This window comes from Cynoglossus semilaevis, chromosome 1 (assembly GCF_000523025.1).
Source record: "Cynoglossus semilaevis isolate Cse_v1.0 chromosome 1, Cse_v1.0, whole genome shotgun sequence".
NCBI lineage: Eukaryota > Metazoa > Chordata > Actinopteri > Pleuronectiformes > Cynoglossidae > Cynoglossus > Cynoglossus semilaevis.
In genome coordinates this window covers 16,105,347-16,124,220 of record NC_024307.1, presented here as the reverse complement: position 1 = coordinate 16,124,220, position 18,874 = coordinate 16,105,347, and the positions used below count along the sequence as shown (strand labels likewise).

The 18,874-nt window shown below is 38.1% G+C and overlaps 2 protein-coding genes across 2 annotated transcripts in view; both read right to left on the bottom strand.

Moving 5' to 3' along the window:
- Positions 1-12,491, bottom strand: part of dctn1b (dynactin 1b) — a 25,225-nt gene extending 12,734 nt beyond the window's left edge. The window contains exons 1-6 of the mRNA XM_025060336.1: positions 11,851-12,491; positions 7,543-7,794; positions 6,611-6,689; positions 5,611-5,642; positions 4,140-4,160; positions 1,426-1,443 (exon numbers count right to left, since the gene is read on the bottom strand). Of these exons, the coding sequence (XP_024916104.1) occupies positions 1,426-1,443; positions 4,140-4,160; positions 5,611-5,642; positions 6,611-6,689; positions 7,543-7,794; positions 11,851-11,883 (435 nt within the window). The 5' untranslated portion in view covers positions 11,884-12,491. The remainder of the gene's footprint in view (positions 1-1,425; positions 1,444-4,139; positions 4,161-5,610; positions 5,643-6,610; positions 6,690-7,542; positions 7,795-11,850) is intronic.
- A 2,533-nt stretch (positions 12,492-15,024) lies between these two features.
- LOC103381413 (probable N-acetyltransferase camello) lies at positions 15,025-18,383 on the bottom strand. Its single transcript, XM_008313737.3, has 3 exons — positions 18,366-18,383; positions 17,908-18,029; positions 15,025-16,899 (listed from the first exon to the last, which is right to left on the bottom strand). The coding sequence occupies exon 3, from the start codon at positions 16,888-16,890 to the stop codon at positions 16,222-16,224; it is 669 nt and encodes a 222-aa protein (XP_008311959.1). The 5' UTR covers positions 16,891-16,899; positions 17,908-18,029; positions 18,366-18,383; the 3' UTR covers positions 15,025-16,221.
- Positions 18,384-18,874: the final 491 nt, after the last annotated feature.

Below are 18,874 nucleotides of genomic sequence, written 5' to 3'. Positions count from 1 at the left end.
CTAATAACATGACTGGTTTCATTTTTAAAAAAGCCTCTCTCTTATTCCCCTCTGGTCCTCGGGCCCCCATCTCCTCCACCCATGTGACTCCAGCCCTCAGTAATAAAAACATGGACACAGTGACTGGTGCTGCCGCTGTCACCTAAATGACTGGATTGTGTCTGTGAGTGAACAGCAGACGTGTATCATCTGGGTACAGTTCGTGTTCTGACAATCCAAGGATAAAGGCTGCTCTACACATCACACAGCAGCAGCATTAGCATCACAACTAAAAATTCAAAGTTATTTGTAAATAATCTCAACATAGAACTAACCAATACACTTTACAAATGATTTTAAATAATAAATAAATAAACAAATGTTTAAATTAATTCTAATTCAAGTTAATCAATCATATAATCAAAATGTACATCCCAGATATTTCTCTAAAGTAAAAGTTATTACATATTAGATTTAATATTTTTGTTTTTTATTTTATTTTTCTGGTTCCAGCTTCTTCTGTGGTTTTATTATGGTTTATGTTCCTTGTTTATGGAAATTAACTGATTGGTTAATTTTACATTTAAAAGACCCTGGTTAATATTTCCCACAGAGACCAGAACTCATCAATTGTCCAAAACAAAAGATAAAGTTGTCTGATTTACGACAGAAATAATCCTTACCTAAAGTACTGCTCATGTTCTTGACAAAAATATCTGACATTACTACGTCTTACTACGTGAATTGGTTAGGGTTTTAAACAGACACATGGAGCAGACTGGTTGATAATCCATAGTTATCCATAGAGGGCGAGGGAAAACATCTGCAAAATAATGATGTGTATTCATTTAAAGTAAATATATCATATCATTTTCTTGATTCTTAAGGTCTCCCTGCTGACCTTTACTGTCAACTCTCTCTGTCACCGTCTGTGTTTTGGCTCAGCTCTGACCACAGCTTGTCCTCAGAATTGGAGCCTTCAGCAGAAATGAAGCTGAGCTCACGGCTGCACTGAATCACAACTGACACTTCTCTCTGGCCACAGTCTTTCTCTGCACAACAGCATCAGCTAAACTCACTTCCCCTCATCTGCTGCATCTGCAAACGCTGATGAAATGATCTCTTGGTGGTTGATTATCTGAAGCTCCTCTAAGATGAGGTAAAAAAAACAAATGTGAAAGCTTGAAGAGCAGCTCAGAAAACACCAAAATAAATCTTCACTAACGTAAAACAAGGTGAAAAAAAACAACATGAGTGATAACGAGCAGCCAAGCTGCCGTCACACTGAGGATTAGTAATATCGCTTAAAATGGGAAGAACTTAAAAAAAAAAAAACTTGATGACCATCGCAGCACCAGTCAAATAAAAACACGACAATGATGACGATGAGATTGATGACAACAGCAACAACCAGAGAGAAAAGGGCAATCGTGTGAAGTTCTGTACCTTCCGTGGAGCAGGAGTCTGTCTCATCATATTTGCAAGAGAAGAAGACACAACAGAGTCACTGACAAGTCAGACAAACACAGACACAGGTGATAAAAGCGACAAAGATGATGGATCTTCAGGGACCAGGTCGGGCATGGAACTACAGAGAGCTGAAGCTGAACAGTCAGTCAAACAGGCGGCAGCAGCAGCAGTTCGGGCAGAGAAGCTGCAGTGGTGCAAATGGCTGCTCTGGTGATTTAGATTTTTTTTTCTCTCAGAATCACTCTCCCTTCGTCTAGTCCTCTCTTCTCTGCTAATGTGCTCCTCCTTCAGCTTCCCTTTCTCAGCATCTGCCTGCAGGAGCCCTGAGAGCCGCTGCCTCCTTTTTTTCCTGTCTGCTCCAGTTATGGCTCTGACATCCTCCCTTCGTTGGTTCCCAGCCTTCTGCTGTTTGCAGGAGATGTCTCGCCTCTTTTCCTCCACCCACCATCACCACCAGCCTCGGCTTATTGTAAATTTTCAGCCCCGCTAGGTCGCTGCTCCTGCATTACATCACTCTGAGCCTCCTCCCTTCTCTCTCTCTTGCTCGATCCCCCCTCTCTCTCTCTCTCTCTCCTACTTGCTTTGTCTTGTCTCTCTCTCGCTCTCTCCCTCCTGCTCATCCACCCATCATCTCTACCACAGAAAGGAGAGAGAGAGAGAGACAGACAGGAGGGCGGGACTGTAAACAGAGGTGATGGGGGAAGGCAGGGCTGAGGAGCGATTGAAACCTCTCCTCTGTCTCCTAGCAATGTTTATCATCTGCTGTGACCCGATGATGATGAATCTGACTATAATATATACTGACACCTGGTGTGAGTCACACATGGCGTTTTGAATTATTGTCTTTTCATTATATTTAATCATCATTCAACATACAAGAGAATTCATGAGGTGAGTAAAACACGGCGTTTTAAAGTCATCCAGGCTGTTCCACAGATTCACCACTGTTTACATTTCTTTGTTAACACAGGACAGAGCTGACAACCTTAATGATGTGGCTTCAGACTTTAAAAAAGCCCAGTGGTTGAGAGCTTCAGTAATGTAACGTTTCAGGAGTTATTAATTGGGTACAAAAAAATAATGCCATTGAAAAAAAACTGAAATTAAAAAAAATAAAAGTAATTTTAAGATAAGACCTAAAAGGATCTGGTTTCATCACATTATTGTCATATATTTTTGAACATGCAAATGCAATAGTATAAGGAAGTGCATGAGACACTGAGTCAGACCCAGGTCTGCTGAAGTGAAAACAAAATCTGTCTTCCTGTATCCATTACACAGCAGCTGCATGAGAAACAAATTCAGAGGGATTGAAATATTAATCTCCCTGCTTTCCTCACTCATCACAATCTAATGGGTGAGAAAAAGATGGATAGACAGAGAGGATAATGGGAAGGGTGGGGCAGTATCAGGTTACGGCTCCACCGGCAGACACACGGAGGATCTTGTCCTCTGAGGACGCTGCAGTGAACTGAGCTGCACTTACTTTAAAAGCAGCAGCACAGCATCACATGATAAGGTTCTGTCAGATCAGATAATTGTCTCCAAAAAATATATATAAACTGACCGTCCTTTAAATGCTTTTGTTCAACTTCTTATAAACTGATACACCAGACGTTACTGTTAAATGAAACCCATTTGGACACGCAGCGTTGAATGGATGAGTTAACTGATAATTCTACATTTACAGGCAGTCGTTGTTATAGAGATGTACAGTGATCTGCTAACACTGCCGGGACGGGGTGGGGGGGGGGGCATGTTTCTGATCTATGGATTCTGCATTCTTGGTTTTTCATCTTTAGGAATTTCTGTTTATTCGCCAGTTCAGATTCTTTCAGTTTCACCAGGCCGCTTTAATATTGTGGTCTGGGCTGAGTGAGGCCCACAAGCCACTCTTTGAACAGATACATGTATGTCGGTGTGAAACAGGAAGAAGAACAAAGAGACTTCACCTCTGTCACTATCTGACTTCTTTTTAAAGTGCTGAAGAAATGGTCTGCAAGAATGAGTCAGAGGACGAGGACCGTGAGAGCACCAGACGCTCAGCATAATGGAAGCTAAGGTCACTTAACATCAAACCTTCAAACAAGAACAAGTGCATCACCAAGATCAATTATGTTGATGAGAGTTATTTTCTCTACTTTTTCAAGAAATACAATAATTTTTTGTTTATTTAAGCTTAAATGGATTATATTATTTCTGCAAAGAAGAGCTAAAAAAAAACCTATGGGTATAACATGGTATAGCAAATATAACTGTAAAAAAGCAAACTATTACCATATTAATATATATATAATATATTAAAGCAAAAATCAAACTCTGATTTTTTTTTATCCCTCTTTCACATGTACAGACTGAGCAAACGATACAAAATAACACCAGTGTTTTGATGTCTGAGCCACAGAGCTGAGCAGGTGTAAACAGCCCAGAGCAGAGAGCATGGGGACGGGGGTCTGAGGTCGTGTGGGTGGAGAACAGACGGCCGTGTCCATGTTGTCTCACATGGACACCGTCATGGGAGACAGAGCTGGCACAAAGGCGTGGTTAGCTGTGAGGGACCATGGGTAAATGACGGGCGGGCTACATTTGTCATGCATTCTTATCGTGACCAGAACATTCTAATCATCATTATCATGGGCATGGTCATCATCACATTACCACTGAACCAAGGTTATGGAAACATGCAGCACCTTTTTGGGCTTCACTCCTCGCTGCATGGTTTGTGGGAAAGAAGTTAAGGAGAGAAAGAAAGGAAGGAGGGAAGGGTGAAGGGAGAAGACTGTCAGTTTGACATGCAGGAGATGAGGAGGGTGTGGAGTGGGTGGGTCAGTGCTCTCTGCTGATGGGCCACAAAGATACGTCATCCACAGTGGAAATGTAGGATAGTTACCACAGCGACAAACCTTTATCTCACTTGCAAACACACGCACACACACACTTAATTTGAAATCTCTGTTGGAGGAGGAGGACAGTCCTATTAATATAAACTAGAGAAATAACATCACATTTAAATCTGTTACTGTGAAAATACATTCCACAGGGGCTGATATTAAACATGACCTTCACATTTACAGCAGGTTTTCTCTGGTTTTCTCCTGACGACAAGTGAAGAAAAATGTAAGAAAAGCTCCAGGTCAGTACGTCTGACTTCACTGATGGATCATCCACTAAATGTCAGATGCTTCAACATGAACATGTTGACATTTAAGCTCCGATCCAGAGAGGAGACCTGACTGGTTCAGGCCGACTTTTGAGAAAAATATTGGAGGATATTGTTATATTAATAACGTTACTCAACACATGTCAGAAAGATTGACAGGTTTGTACAATTGTAATAGTAGCAAAGATGCGAATGATAAACACTGTTGTGATATTTAACATGAATATTTACTGATGACTTTGTCAATTAATCCAGAACAGCCTAAATTTGTATAGTAGTAAAAAAGTTACTCAACATGGTTCCAAAATAATACAGATCATTAAACTGGGTTGATGTGATAAACTCATCAAAAACTACAACTACTGTTGCGGTGGGTAACAATGCCCTCTGCTGGTCAGTTACTTCAAAACAGAACAGAATAGACTTGTATATTCTAATGAATTTGGGGCGTTGAGAACAAAAATGATGTCACTGTAAATGTGATAAAGAATACATTATGAATAATTAATATGTTTAATTGTGAAGCTAAAAAATGAAATAAAGTCAAATAAAATGAACAGCCACTACACATTTACAAATAAAATGTGCGCAGCAGGTTCCAAAGCACTCGCATATTCCATTTCCTTCTATGATAAAAATAAAAGTAGCCACAGTGTGCAGGTGACTCAGCACCTCCAAACACACACACCATGACACACACATTCAAAGTAGAAACCAATTTTTATAAAACCAGTCATAAAAGATGAAGTAGCAGAGTTAAATAAGGCTTGGATAGCAGTGCAGGTGCAGCACTGCAGCAGCAACAGAAAGACTGGACGTGGTTCATTCACCTAAGAAAGAACCTACGTGTGTCAGTGTGAGTGTGTGTGTTTGTACATGGGGCGTTTTCTGTAGTGGAAGAAAATAAATGGGCTGAGAAACGCTTTGTGTCAATGAGTGTCTACAATAATAAAAAGTGTGTGTGTGTATGTGTGTTTTTGCTTCAGTGTTTTCTGACTCACCCCCTTGCTGGACCTGGACGTCTCCAGGATCTCTGAAGAGATAAAGAGAAACATACTTATATTGTAGCCTACATTTATGATCATCAAACAAAGTACACGTTATCACACATCCTGGTGTGAGGAGGACACGGGTTTCTTTTACAGATCTGATTGTCAAATTAAAACAAATAGAGTATGTATAAATGCCCTTAAGATAAAAACAATATCACAACCATCCAAAAGGAATTTCTCAGCCATTTAACAGGTCACTGAGAATGAATTATACTTTGTTCAGCTATTTTCTCTTTTTTCCTCTACAGAATGTGCAGATTTTGGAGCAGGAGGGGGTTGTTCACAAAAATTCAGTTTAAACCTCTAGGGTTTAAATAAATTCCAAGATCCATAATAAATCATCTCTCATCAGATGGAACCCCCCACTTCATTCTTGCAAACGTGTCAGATCATTAAAACTGAAAAGGGCTGTTTACACCTTTAACTCCTTTCTGTGTCGGCAGGTTAGTCAGCTGAAAAACAAAGCACCAAACACCCCCACGTTCACCTCCATTCAACACTGCAGCAGTGAGGAGTTCTCATGGAAACAGCCCAGCAGCACATACACTCTGGTATAAACAGAAGGTAAAACTGATTGTTAGTCTAAAATCAACCTCGAACATTACTCCTGAATGCATTGGTGAACATAAAAGAAACATATTTACACGTACAATGAAACAATGCTGTCCACAAAAGTCACAGAAGTAAATAACATAATGACTGGGTAGTCTGAACATGTCCACCATGGAGAACAGCACGATAAGACATCAGTGTCATTAAGAGTACAGTGTTAATTCAAACAATTACTGTTTACCCATTCAACCGACTGTAACTACCTTTAAACTCCTGTGGTGTTCACAATTCTTGTTGTTGAGGAAATTGAACGTTGAGTAATTGTGAAGGAAAATGTGATAAAATAGTGACCGTTTGGATCTGTGTGAATGTGTGCTATATGTGAGCAGATCCTCACCTTTTTTGGGAATTTTGCCAGTGCCTGGCTCTGGCGTCTCTGGGGATGTGGTATCTGCTCCATCATCAACCAGCTGTATCTGAGATTTTAAAAAAGGCAGGAAGAAGGCAACAAGTTACATTTTCTGTAACATTTTCTTTAACCATTAACAACATGTTTACCTGTTACAGGGAGGAGGTGGGGCGGGCAAGGAGAGGCTGGAGGGTTGGGGGCAGGACATATTACAAAAAGCAGGTTAGAAAAAGCAAAAATGAGTTGTTTGATGAGATGAAGCATGCACTCCATGAGTTGAAATTCTCCACGGCAGAACCCTCTCCAGGGACAATCAGGACAAACAGAGACTACATTGAAGTGAGAGACATAATGAAGTGGAGCAGTAAGAGGAAAAAATGTCATCAATAGGGAACAGATACAGGAAGCACTGAAACATTCTGATTGATTAGAGGAAGATTTCTCAAGTTTTAATTGCAATCTGTTTAGTAAATTTATGACAAAGATATAATTATATCAGGTTTAAAAGAGTGGCGCTTTGGCTCAGAGTCAATGTCTCTGTCATTGGTGTGGAACCCCAGGGTTCACCTGGGCAAGTTCAAATCAGGTGGTTGGTACCTTCCAGTGGACTCACCCCCCACAGGAAGGTTCAGAGGGGTTGGTACGGGGCAGTGTGATTTGGGTGGCGGTCATGGAGACTGCTGCCCCCGCGACCCGGTAACGGATAAGTGGATGAAAATGGATGGATGGATGAATGGATGGATGAAAGAGCAGTAATACCAGTACAGGTTTCACAAAGCCCCAGTTCAAGGGATGACATAAATGTGTCGCTTTCACCAAACATCTTCTAAATGTACTTTCTCAATCATAAAAGTCAAGAGAACAATTTTATGTCATTATGGAAATACGTTAGTATTTTTTATAAACTTTTCTTTAATTACCTGGGACTGTCTCACAAATATCCCACGATTCTCATCACAGGTGAAGTAGCGCTTGCCCTGCACTGTGCCATCGTTCTTGCCTTTGGCTTCATCCAGAATGACTCCCACCCATTTCCCGGAGGCAAAAAGTGTGGTACCAATGTAGGCCACTGTGCCGCGCTGCCCCTTCCCAATCACTTCCACCAGGGAGCCCACTTTGACGGGACGCCCTCCTCCGTCCGAGCTCATCCTGCTGCTGCCACTGCTCGTGTTCTGACGGTGAAAAAACAGACAAAAAATCTGCAGGAATTGGAGGCACCAAGAGGTGAATCCATTCATTATAATGTAATGAATATAATGTAATAATTATTATAATAATTATATTTAATTAATAATAATTATGTAGTGAATATAATGTAATAATTTAATACTATAGTGACCATTAGTCACATTAGCATTAAAAATATTTCAAATGTATAGTTATTCCACTCATGGAAAAATAAATTAAAAAAATTAAGGGTTTTTTTTTTTAACTTTTAATATTTTCAAAGAACCCTGGTTTCTAAAAGCTTTTTGTAACAACAAGCTTTGATTCAGGTCTATTTTTTACCACTCTGTTACATAAAAATACGCTGACAAAACAAACCTACAAATGAACTGTTATCAGAATGCCATTCATTGTCCTTACAGTACATTTGAGACACTTTTATGGAACAATGTTGCACACAGTGACCTGGGCCAAAGGAACAGTCATGGACAAAAAGTAGTGTTAGTGTCATTCAGACTCACTGAGCTGTGCAGCAAAAGATAAAAGGACAAAAGGCAGGAAAAGCCTCTTTAAATGTCAACGCATGCTAAAGCAAAATCCTTTGTAGCTCTGGAGCCACATTTACACAGAAATTCTACAGCAACAATCACCTAAAACCATGCCATCATTTTGATGTGAGAAAAGAATCTGCAGTAAAATATTTTTAACAGAAGTAAGTTGACTTGAGTTTGCTGTAGTGTGTCACTGAAAAATCCTGTGTAACCCATTTTACTGGGTGCTGTCCTGGGAGTGAGGGTGAGTCAGCAGAACAGGATGGAGAGGAACAGATTTCATTACACTGGGAGAAGAACATGATGTGACTGTATTTCAGCTCACTAAAAGTGGACACTGTCTGTGTGCTGTAACCGCTGAACATACATGTTAGACGGTATCCACTGTTTCCATGAAGGAACATCTAAATTAAGTCTCAGAAAAGACAAATGATGAAGACAAAAGTCTAGAACTATATATGTACTGTAACCATGACAGCCAAAATGGCTGACATTAAAGCCTTTGACATTAAAGGCTTTAATGTCAAAATCAATAAAGCCTTTAAAGACCATTCATATAAAAGTATTAAGGCAGAATATTTTGTATATTATATATATATATAATTTGGATCTAAACCTAACACTAATCCACAAGGAAGCAGAATACAACAAATTATTAAGGAAATAATTGTTCATGTTGATAAGCTGTAGGTCTCAGAATCTTGTATAAAAAATATAATAAAAAATGTTTAAGTAAAAGACCAGGGAATTTTCTTCTCAATCACGGCTGCATCACAAATGAATGATCTTCTCCCACTACTGGAATCAAAAGACTACAAAGTGAAGAAACTGCTGGGTCGTGGAGCGTTTGGTTATGTCTACCTGTGTACGAGATCGGACACAGAAGAGATGGTGGCTGTGAAAACAATACTAGAAGAAGACACTGAGTTTGCTGAAGATGAGGTGAGAAACCTTAAAAAACTCCAACAGTTTGACCCAGACCAGAACTGCTTGGTCAGGTTCAACAGGTACCAAGAGATTCAGAAGAACTATCTTCTGGAGTTTGAAAAACTTGACATGAATGTCCAGGATTTTCTGGAACAGTCCAGCAGGCCATTGCATCTCTCTGAGATACAAGTGATCACTCAACAGATGCTGGTGGCTCTGAAAGCTCTGAAGAGCATTCAAATGGTCCACGGAGACATCAAGTTGGACAACATCATGTGGAGAAATCAGCAGCTGGAGCCTCGTAACATAAAGCTCATAGACTTTGGTGTGGCTCAAGACGTCTGTGAATTAAGATGTGGTGACATCCTACAGCTCCTTCCTCAGAGGGCCCCTGAGGTTCTACTGGGTCTTCCTCTCAGTGAGGCTGTGGACATGTGGGCTCTGGGGTCAGTCATTGCTTCACTCTACATTAACAATGAGTTGTATTCCAGCACCTGTGAGCTAGCTAAACTGGACGATATTGTTCAGTTTCATGGTCAGCTTGATGATGAACTGCTGAATTCTGGACTTTACACTGAGGAGTATTTTCACAAAGACAAGGACGGGACATGGAAACTGAAGACAGAGTGCAGCTGTCCAACAGGAAACATCTCCACAAGTTCCACGACCAGTGGGAAGAGCAGCCTTCACCAGCTGAAGAAGGGAAGGTCATCAAGACGGTTTTCCAGTCTGGAGGATCTTGTAAGGGCTCGTCCAGGTACAGCAAGACACGAAGACACACAGGCCTTTGTTAGTCTCCTCAAACAGATATTGGAGGTAGATCCAAGAAAACGAATCAGCCCCAGTGAAGCTCTGCTTCATCCTTTCCTTACACTGACAAACTTTCCAAGTGATTTAACTGAAGACCTATCAGACAACAAAGCTGCTGCTTCCATCAGTGAGATACAACCAATGGCAACAAACGCACATAATGTCCACAAAGTCAACAGAACAGCAGCAGAAAGAGATAGATCAGAAGACACCACTGACATCAAAACTTCACCTAACTCTGCCGTTCCTGACAAGATCATCACTGATGAAGGATTCACAGCTTCAAACCACAAAAGCAATAATGGGCCCTTCAGAAATAAGAACAGATTTGTTTCATGGTTCTTCAGATGTACATCATTCACTGGTTGTTCAGATCAAGACTTTGCCAACTCTACAAATGTAGAACTCACCAGTCCGAACCACAGGGACAACACAACACCAGAGAAAGATATTGGTCTATTGTCTGGAGATAATTCAAAGAAAAGACGCCCACTGGTGGCTCGAATGGTTAATTACATCAGAGGAGAACTACACCTATCAACAGAGAAACTAAGACGTTACTTTTCCAGCTCTTCAAATGGAGACCATTGTTCTGTTGTCACTGGTTCTGTTTAATTTTAGAATTTTTTTTTCCATAAATTAGTAAGGAATCTAGGTCAACTTAAAAATGTGAAAACATTACAAGTATGATGACAGATTTTAGCATTACACCAAACTGTATTCCAGCAATTGCATAATTCCAAATTAACTAAGGTAATTATTTTTAACTGTCAAGATAAATTAAAATTATTTTCCATTTCCAAACATTAAAAATGTTAAACAAACATAAATAAAAACACTGAATTCATTCATTTGTCACTTGTCAGCAACAGTCCAAAGTTGATTTCAGTGAGACAAATGGGTTAAATGTTTCCTGGGATTAAATGTACCTCAAATCAGACATCCATTATGGAGGTCATGTTTGTTCTTGAAGCAATTAAAATGTGCATTTTAACAAACTGTAATGAAACATTTATTTGATTTGCACTCACTGCTGTGATGTGTTCACCATGTGCTGCAGGCAGTGATGACCAAAAAGGGGTTTACTTAATTATTCATGCCACTCTACACTTACCACACACCCAGGCTCTCATGTTAATGATAAAAACACTGAACAAGTAAAAAAAACAGTGATACAGTCGTCTTTGATGTACTATAACAGAATGTGCCAGTTGTGGTACATTTTGGCAAGCTGCTCTGTTTCCTTAATATAGCGAGTTACAAAAATAGAGCAATTATAAAAATATATAAAAACCTACAGTAAACTAAATATTCACATTAGATATCTGAATTACTCTGATCTTAAGGAGAGAAAAAGACTGATGTCATCTTCAGAATGACGGGGTTGCCTGACTCACAGACACTTGACAAACAGGAAGTCTCTCTGTCCAGTGTCCACTGATAACCAAAGATGTATGAAGCCATCACATCATTTTTCTGTCATGTAATCACATCTCATCTTACAGGACCACAGAGTTAAGTTACAGCAAGGGACTGAACTCCAAAGTCACAGCAGCGACTCTGAAGCTCGAGGCAAATAGGAGACAGACAAAGAGGGAATTTTTCAGACTTAGGAACTCATGCACTGACAGCAGACATCGACTGAGACAAGATGACACAGTGAAACTAATTTAAAAAGAAACCACGACACACCAATCAGGACTAACTTAGGCTCCCCAGTCTGCTCCATTCATTCACCTAACCAGGACATATCAACACCTTGTGCACACTCACCCGGGTATAAGTGCTCCTCCTAGTCAATGACATGTTTCCTGGTCACTGAGCCCACCCCAAACAAACCCCTTGTCTTGACTGTGTTAGCAGGAAGATCCAGACAGAGGTGGAGGGGGTTTGGTTCTGCCACTGCTCTTGTATCCCTCTGGTCCTCTAACTGTTTCTCTTTAAATAACCCCACTGTCCCTCTCCTGATCGACAGAGAAAGAGCCTGAATGCCCCAAAAATTGTTGTCTAGATGCTGCACTCCACAAGGGCCATTTGACCATGTCTGGTAGGTTTCCGATTTTCACAGCCCCATTGATGTACACTCTAAACCATGAGCAGATTAATAAAGAAAGCAAAGACAACATCCAATGGTCTGCTGTAAGTGCATCATCTGAGTCGTAGCACTGCGCTGATGTCTGCCTGCTCTGGCTTCTGCAGAAGGGAGGGAGGCTTAGGCCCAGACTCTGCTGCTGGGTCCTAAAGCCTACAAATATATATCTTAAAATAAATCTGACAGTCCTAGAAATATTTAAATGGACAGTAAAAAAACAACAACAGTCAACAAAAGTTAGCCCAAAACCAAAGGCTGTACAAGAGGCAAAAAGCATACATTTGCTATTAATGCAGTTCACAAAAGTCAGTTAAAAATATTCCAAATTAATTATATATACACTGTCCAATGTCATGTAAACATGTTGCACATTGCACACAAAATCTCTTGGTGTTAAAATTGACCAAAATTGCATACTATCGTAAAAAAATCAAAATCATTTAAAAAAATCATCATCGTCATTTTGTTTGCATTTTTCACAATATGGTACGTCTTTTTGGGTAAACTTTTCACAGATTAAAATAAGATTTTTTTCATTTTGTTTGCATTTTTCACAATATAGTACGTCTTTTTTTTATATTTTACGTCTTTTTTCACAGATTAAAATAAGATTTTTTTAATCTAATTTTTAGGACATTTCATTACATGGGAGTATGTTTGGGGGTATTTTAATTCATTTAGAGGCATTTTTAAATTTGTTTGCATTTTTTCAGAAATATCAAATTATTGATAAGCATTTTAGTTCAATTATTCACATGACAATGAATATTTAGATGTAACAGAAATTATTTTTGTGTTTTTGAGATTTGTTTGTTTTTGCATTTTTTTCCCCACAAATGTCATAGTATAAAAATACTTTTTAGGTCAATTCTTCACAGGTCGAAATATGATTTATTTAATTAATTAATTTTTACACAAATTATTTACAGGGGCGTGTTTGTTTTAGGATATTTTATTGAATTTGGAGTGACTCTGCATTTGGAGTGATTTTCTGATTTCTTTGTTTTTGTTTTACATTTGGTCAAATTATCGATACGCTTTTTGAGTGAGCTCTTAATAGATCTAAATCAATCAATATTTTTATCTGACGATTTTGCATTTTGGTCAAATTATCGATACGCTTTTTTGAGTGAGCTCTTAACAGGTCTAAATAAATAAATCAATCAATATTTTTATCTGACGAGGCATACAAATCCGACAGGATACTGGTATTCTGGCTCGTCCGTGTTCCTGCTGTGTGTGTACTCCAGCGGCCCCGCCTCTCCCCACAAAGAGTGGATGACTGACAAGAGGGTTCACTGCGCTCATTCCGCTATGGAACAAACGTGCCCAGGTGCTGAGACCGATGCAAAGAGTGAATCCTCTTGTAATCCAGCTTGTTAGGAGTCGAGAGATGAGGGAAAATAAACACGGCTGCACATGGAAAATCAGCGAGGCCGGCAAATTGATCGACTTCGTTTTCATTTTTAGTGCGATCAATGGATTTATTGCTTATCGTCCCAGAGTGTGTACCTGTGTCCAACAAATGTGCCAAAATGTTTGTTGTTAGAGAAAAGTTCTTGTACTTTCAATAAATGCAAAAAAATAATACATTTTTTAAATCCTTTACCAATTTTTGGTATAATTTTGTCTGTCGGCTATGACAGTTAATTCAATAAATACAAAAAAATAATACATTTTTTTAATCCTTTACCAATTTTTGGTATAATGCAATGTCCAACATTTTGTCTGTCGGCTATGACAGTTAATGGGCTTCTCAACAATCAAAAGATTGAGATATTTATAAGCCTATATTCAGTCTACAAAAAAAATATTCTGACTGTTGCTTCTTTAATCTTTAACATGTATGCAAAAACAATCCTAATAATCCTATAAACAAGAATTGTTATCAAATGTGTTTCACAACACCTCCCAACTTAAAGCAATTAGACAACATAAAAAATAGTAATAGTAGGTCGTTGATATATTTCAATATTTAACATTTTAAAGAAAAAAAAGTGAAATAATTCAATGGTTGATAAAGAAATTACATGGTTAAAATTTGGTCAAATTCGGACATATATATTTCTGAAACAGGTTGATTATGTTATTACACATGACAATAGTGACAGTTTATAGTTAATAGTGACTTTATAACCGGCAATAACGTATCATAATATTGTCATTAAATATTCACCTCAGAAAAACCGTCTTCAAAACACCTCGTGGATATTTAATTACTGGATTCGGTGCAGCTGTCAGCGGACACTCCCTGACCCCTCTGCTAACACCAGTAGCCTTTAGCATTAACTAATTTCTTTTCTAATTTAAAAATGACAACCGACAACCGTTTGACGGAAACTTGGCATTTATGTGTTAACCGTTTAATTTTACATCAAGGACAAACTACGGCTAATTCTTACCAGTTAACGAGGTACAATCCGTCTTCGGTGTTGGCAAGCTTACATCCACCGGCCCTTCCATTGAGCTCTTGTCAGTCCATGTTTAGGTGTCCGAGCTGCTGCCTGTGTCAGTCCCATGGTTGTGTAAAGCACTATCAAAATGGTTTGTTATAAACTTCGATAGTAAATGTGTGACAGTTTTCAAGATGGAGATTAATTCTACCTATTAATTCTACCTATTTTCAAGCAGCCTGAATTATCATGCCTATCATTTGGCTTTTTTGCTTTTTTCCATGTTAAAGAATTCTTCACTTCGGCATTTACGTATTTTTCTCTGCAGTCAATTTCTGATTTTTAAAAAAGGATATTCCATTTGACTCAAACTGTTTGTTTGCATTTAACTTTTTCTGCAACATGATTCTTTAACTGTTTATAATTTAAATATAAAAATGATACTGACATGTTGTCAATGTATTCACTTTAATAAGATGTTTATTTTTATTTTATGATCAAATCCAATTAATACATTTTATTAATAAACGGTTTATTTATTTAAAAATGAACAAATAATGTATCAGTAGAAGAAATCAAACCATTGATAAAAAGTGTTATCTTTCTTACGTTCAGAAGTCAAAGCAAAAATCAGTACTTGTCTTAGGAAAGGTTAAGAGACAATTAAGATATGATGTAAAACAACATTTGTTGTATACATTTAACTTGTGTAAGACAATTCCTGGCTCTACTCAACCTTTAAATGACACATTAGCTCAGTTTCTCTTAATAGTTTTTAGATTTTAGTTGAACAGGTGCCAGGCTTTGTTTTAGGTCTCCAACAGCAGCCAAGCCAATAGGACTGTAAGGATCCAGAGTAAGGCTCTAATAATAGTTCACTGTGCACTTCACAAAATCCATGCAGCAGAAAGATGATAATAAAGACATTTACAAGTTTTAAAATTAAAAATGACATACATGTTCAATTGCATGTCAGGTGTGTTTGTTGTGTAAAATGTAGATTTTACCAGCAACAGAGGTTAACGTGTGACCATCATCACAATATCAAACAATACAATTCAATATCAAGGTTTGGTCTTTTTTTCAAGTTTCAAGCTGCAAAAAAAAATTCAGATTTATATATTACTGAATCAGAAAGAAAAAAACGTTTGGTCTTGAGCAGTGGACACCAACAATATTTAGTTAAGGTGCCCGTGGGTATGTTCTAAAAATAAATCTAGTCCACAGGGTCATAAATTGTACTGTTACTGTACTTTTTGGATTATAACACTTGCAATGATAGCCGAATGGCTGCTACTGTATGTCCCAGAACATAATGCAGCAGAATTAGCTTTCTTTTCGATTATTATTACTTTGTTCAGAAAGTCTGTATTACTTATTCATATTACTAAGTACCCTTGAAGTAGCTCTCAGTGGCAAAAATGTTGGTGACCCCTGGTCATGAGCATTGTAGATGTAACAGAATTGACTTGTGATTTCAATATGAATAAGCTTAATGTTATATTTAGTTATAAAAATAATTAAACTCATTGACCTTTTAACATTTTGAAAACAATGTGTACAGTAACTATCTGCCCTGAGCATTAGTTGTATGTCCTGTCTCCTGAAAAAAAGCCAAATTATTTCCTTTGTTTGGTGTCTTAATGACAGTGTCAGTCTCTATTTCTTACCCATTGCAAATTCCAGTCTGTACTCAAACAGAGTGAAGTTTATAAGTCTTGCTACAGTTTCAGGGGCAACAATTTCTCTTAACTTCTGAAAGCCCATGGCCTCATACAGCTTCTGAGCGTCAGTTTGAACCACAGAGGTATAAAGGATGACTGCAGCGTAGCCTCTGTCACGTGTAAAATCTACCACTGTCTGACAGAGATCCTTGGCGATGCCCATTCTGCGATGACTGCGGAGAACAGACATGCGCTTCAGTTCCAGGCAACCAGGTGCTTCCTCTTTCGGCAGGCAGGCCACTGTTGCCACCACACGACCATCACTTTCAGCCACCCAAAAACAGGAATCCTTCTGCTTCATGTAGGTGTCACTGATGTTTTTAAGGTCCTTCCTAAAGCAGGTGTCAATATATTGGTTGAACATATAGACAACGAACTGCCGCATACCAGCAAGCATCAGGGTGACAGCCAGGATGGGCAGCAGAAAAGACTTAGAGCTGGTCAGGAGAGCACAGAATGCACACATAAGCACCATCTGGCTCAGTGGCTGTTTGAGTAAAAACATGAAGGACGAAGGCACATGCTCGCTCATCCCCAAGGTGAAGATCTCCTTTACTGCCTCATTGTCGTCATCTTGGTATTTCCTGATCTGAATTTTGGCCATTGTTCAGCTCTGATGGGAAATTTAAAAAGGGTAATTTTTAAAATTATTTTTAAAGAACATATTTAGCTAAATATGTTAACAGAGTGACAGTGACTAGGTAGCTGTCACATGAAAAATGAACGAGATCTGGGAACGAATGAACAATTAATAAGTTCCCTAAAATGTTTACATGATGCAGATATTATGTCCACAAGGCGTGATTGAGTGTAACACAATCATTATGTGGATTGTTCAAAAGTATTTATTTATAAACATACTTTTACACACTTTACATTATATACATAACACTATACACATCTAAGGGACATAAATAAGGTTAAATAGCATAAGTTAAATAAGAACAGAGTTAAATAAAACCAAACGAAAGACAGATCCATATGAACGATTCGTGAACGAGCTGTAGTACTTGCTGCTCGCCACACAGCCTGGCTGTCACGTGACAAAAACACAAAAGCTAAAAAGGTTGGTAAGATAGATAACTCACAGTTTACATGTATATATATATATATGTGTGTGTGTGTGTGTGTGTGTGTGTGTGTATATATATGTATATATATATAACCATTAGTTCAGATATGGCTAAACATAGCTTGATAATGTGAAAGCCTGATATTAGGTAGATATTGTCAGCTAGGGAAGAATAACTATTACCTAAAATACACCTAGAGATGACGTTCACAATAATTGTTTAAAGTTAGCCTTGCAAATAATGGTCAGTGTTTCCCGTTTCTTTTTTGGGCCAATGCCCATATTACATTAAATCGTAACGCTGATTTATTTTGGATCTGCATATTTTTACGTGAACTAACAGCAACGACTTGGTTCAGAAAACCCACCATACATTAGAAAATCTGTCCTTTCTATCTTCTTCGAGTCATATCACAAGTTATTGTTGTTTGTTTACGTGTTTAGCTAACAGCGGTTAGCATTGATACTAGCCTCAACAAAATGCAGATTAAAAATAAAACTCTCTTTACTTTCTTCGGTGAATAAGACAAAAAAATAAAGTCGACCTACCTATGTGGTCTGTTCTCAAGGGCAATGAAGTCAGCGAAAACTTATCTCCTTGTGTCTGCAAGTGCTTGTCATCGCCTTGGGCGAACTACCGATTTGACAAAGATGCTGCATTCACGGGCACTCTAGAATAATGGAAAAGTGATTAGCGATGTACTACAACTAGTCATCAGTTGTTGCTACTTTATTGATTTACCAAATTCTTATTTGTGGTATTAATCCATAATTACAATTGTTTTCCACCAAAAAAGTCTACAATTTTAGTTTAAAAATAAAAAGCCAGTAAATGAAAGGTAACGTATAAGTGTTACACCGATTTCCTAATCTTTACGCCTTAAGATTACAATCGACAACGTGCGATTTTATATTCTCTGCCGATGGGCTTTTAAAGTAATGTAATTCTCACCGCTAACTTTTATACGTTCATCGCATTTAAGCCATTTTATTCTCTTTATTCTTACCTTTTATCCCACGTCAACCATACTAGTATCTAGAAGTGTATGGTGTTGCAGCGACCATGTTTTGAAGCCAAAACCATTACTGTTGTCACTAAACATACACAGCACATTACTAAGGTACAACAAAAGTAAGAAGAAGTTGAAATATATATGGGAAAGGTTTCCATTGCATGAAGTAAAACAGTAATAGTTCACAGTTCAAATAAAAGTCTTTTTCTTATTTTTGTACATTTTTCTTATTTAAAATAACAGGTAAACTAAATTGTGCCTCCAATGTACAGCACTTAAAACTATCGTACAAAAATCATCAATGTATATTTGTGCATTATCATACCACAAATATCAGCACACTCTTTTTATATTTTGCAAACAAGCTGTAAAGAAAGAAGCAGAAACAAATATAGCTGAAGAACTTCAAAGCAAGTGGATGTGAAGATATTTTAGTGATTTTTAAAAAATATTTCTGTGTAGCTAAGCTTCTGTGTCGTAATAGTGTATTGCCTTGGGAAATG

Coding starts and splice junctions, on each gene's coding strand:
- LOC103381413 (XM_008313737.3), bottom strand. CDS start 16,890: ATGGCCAAAATTCAGATCAGGAAATACCAAGATGACGACAATGAGGCA.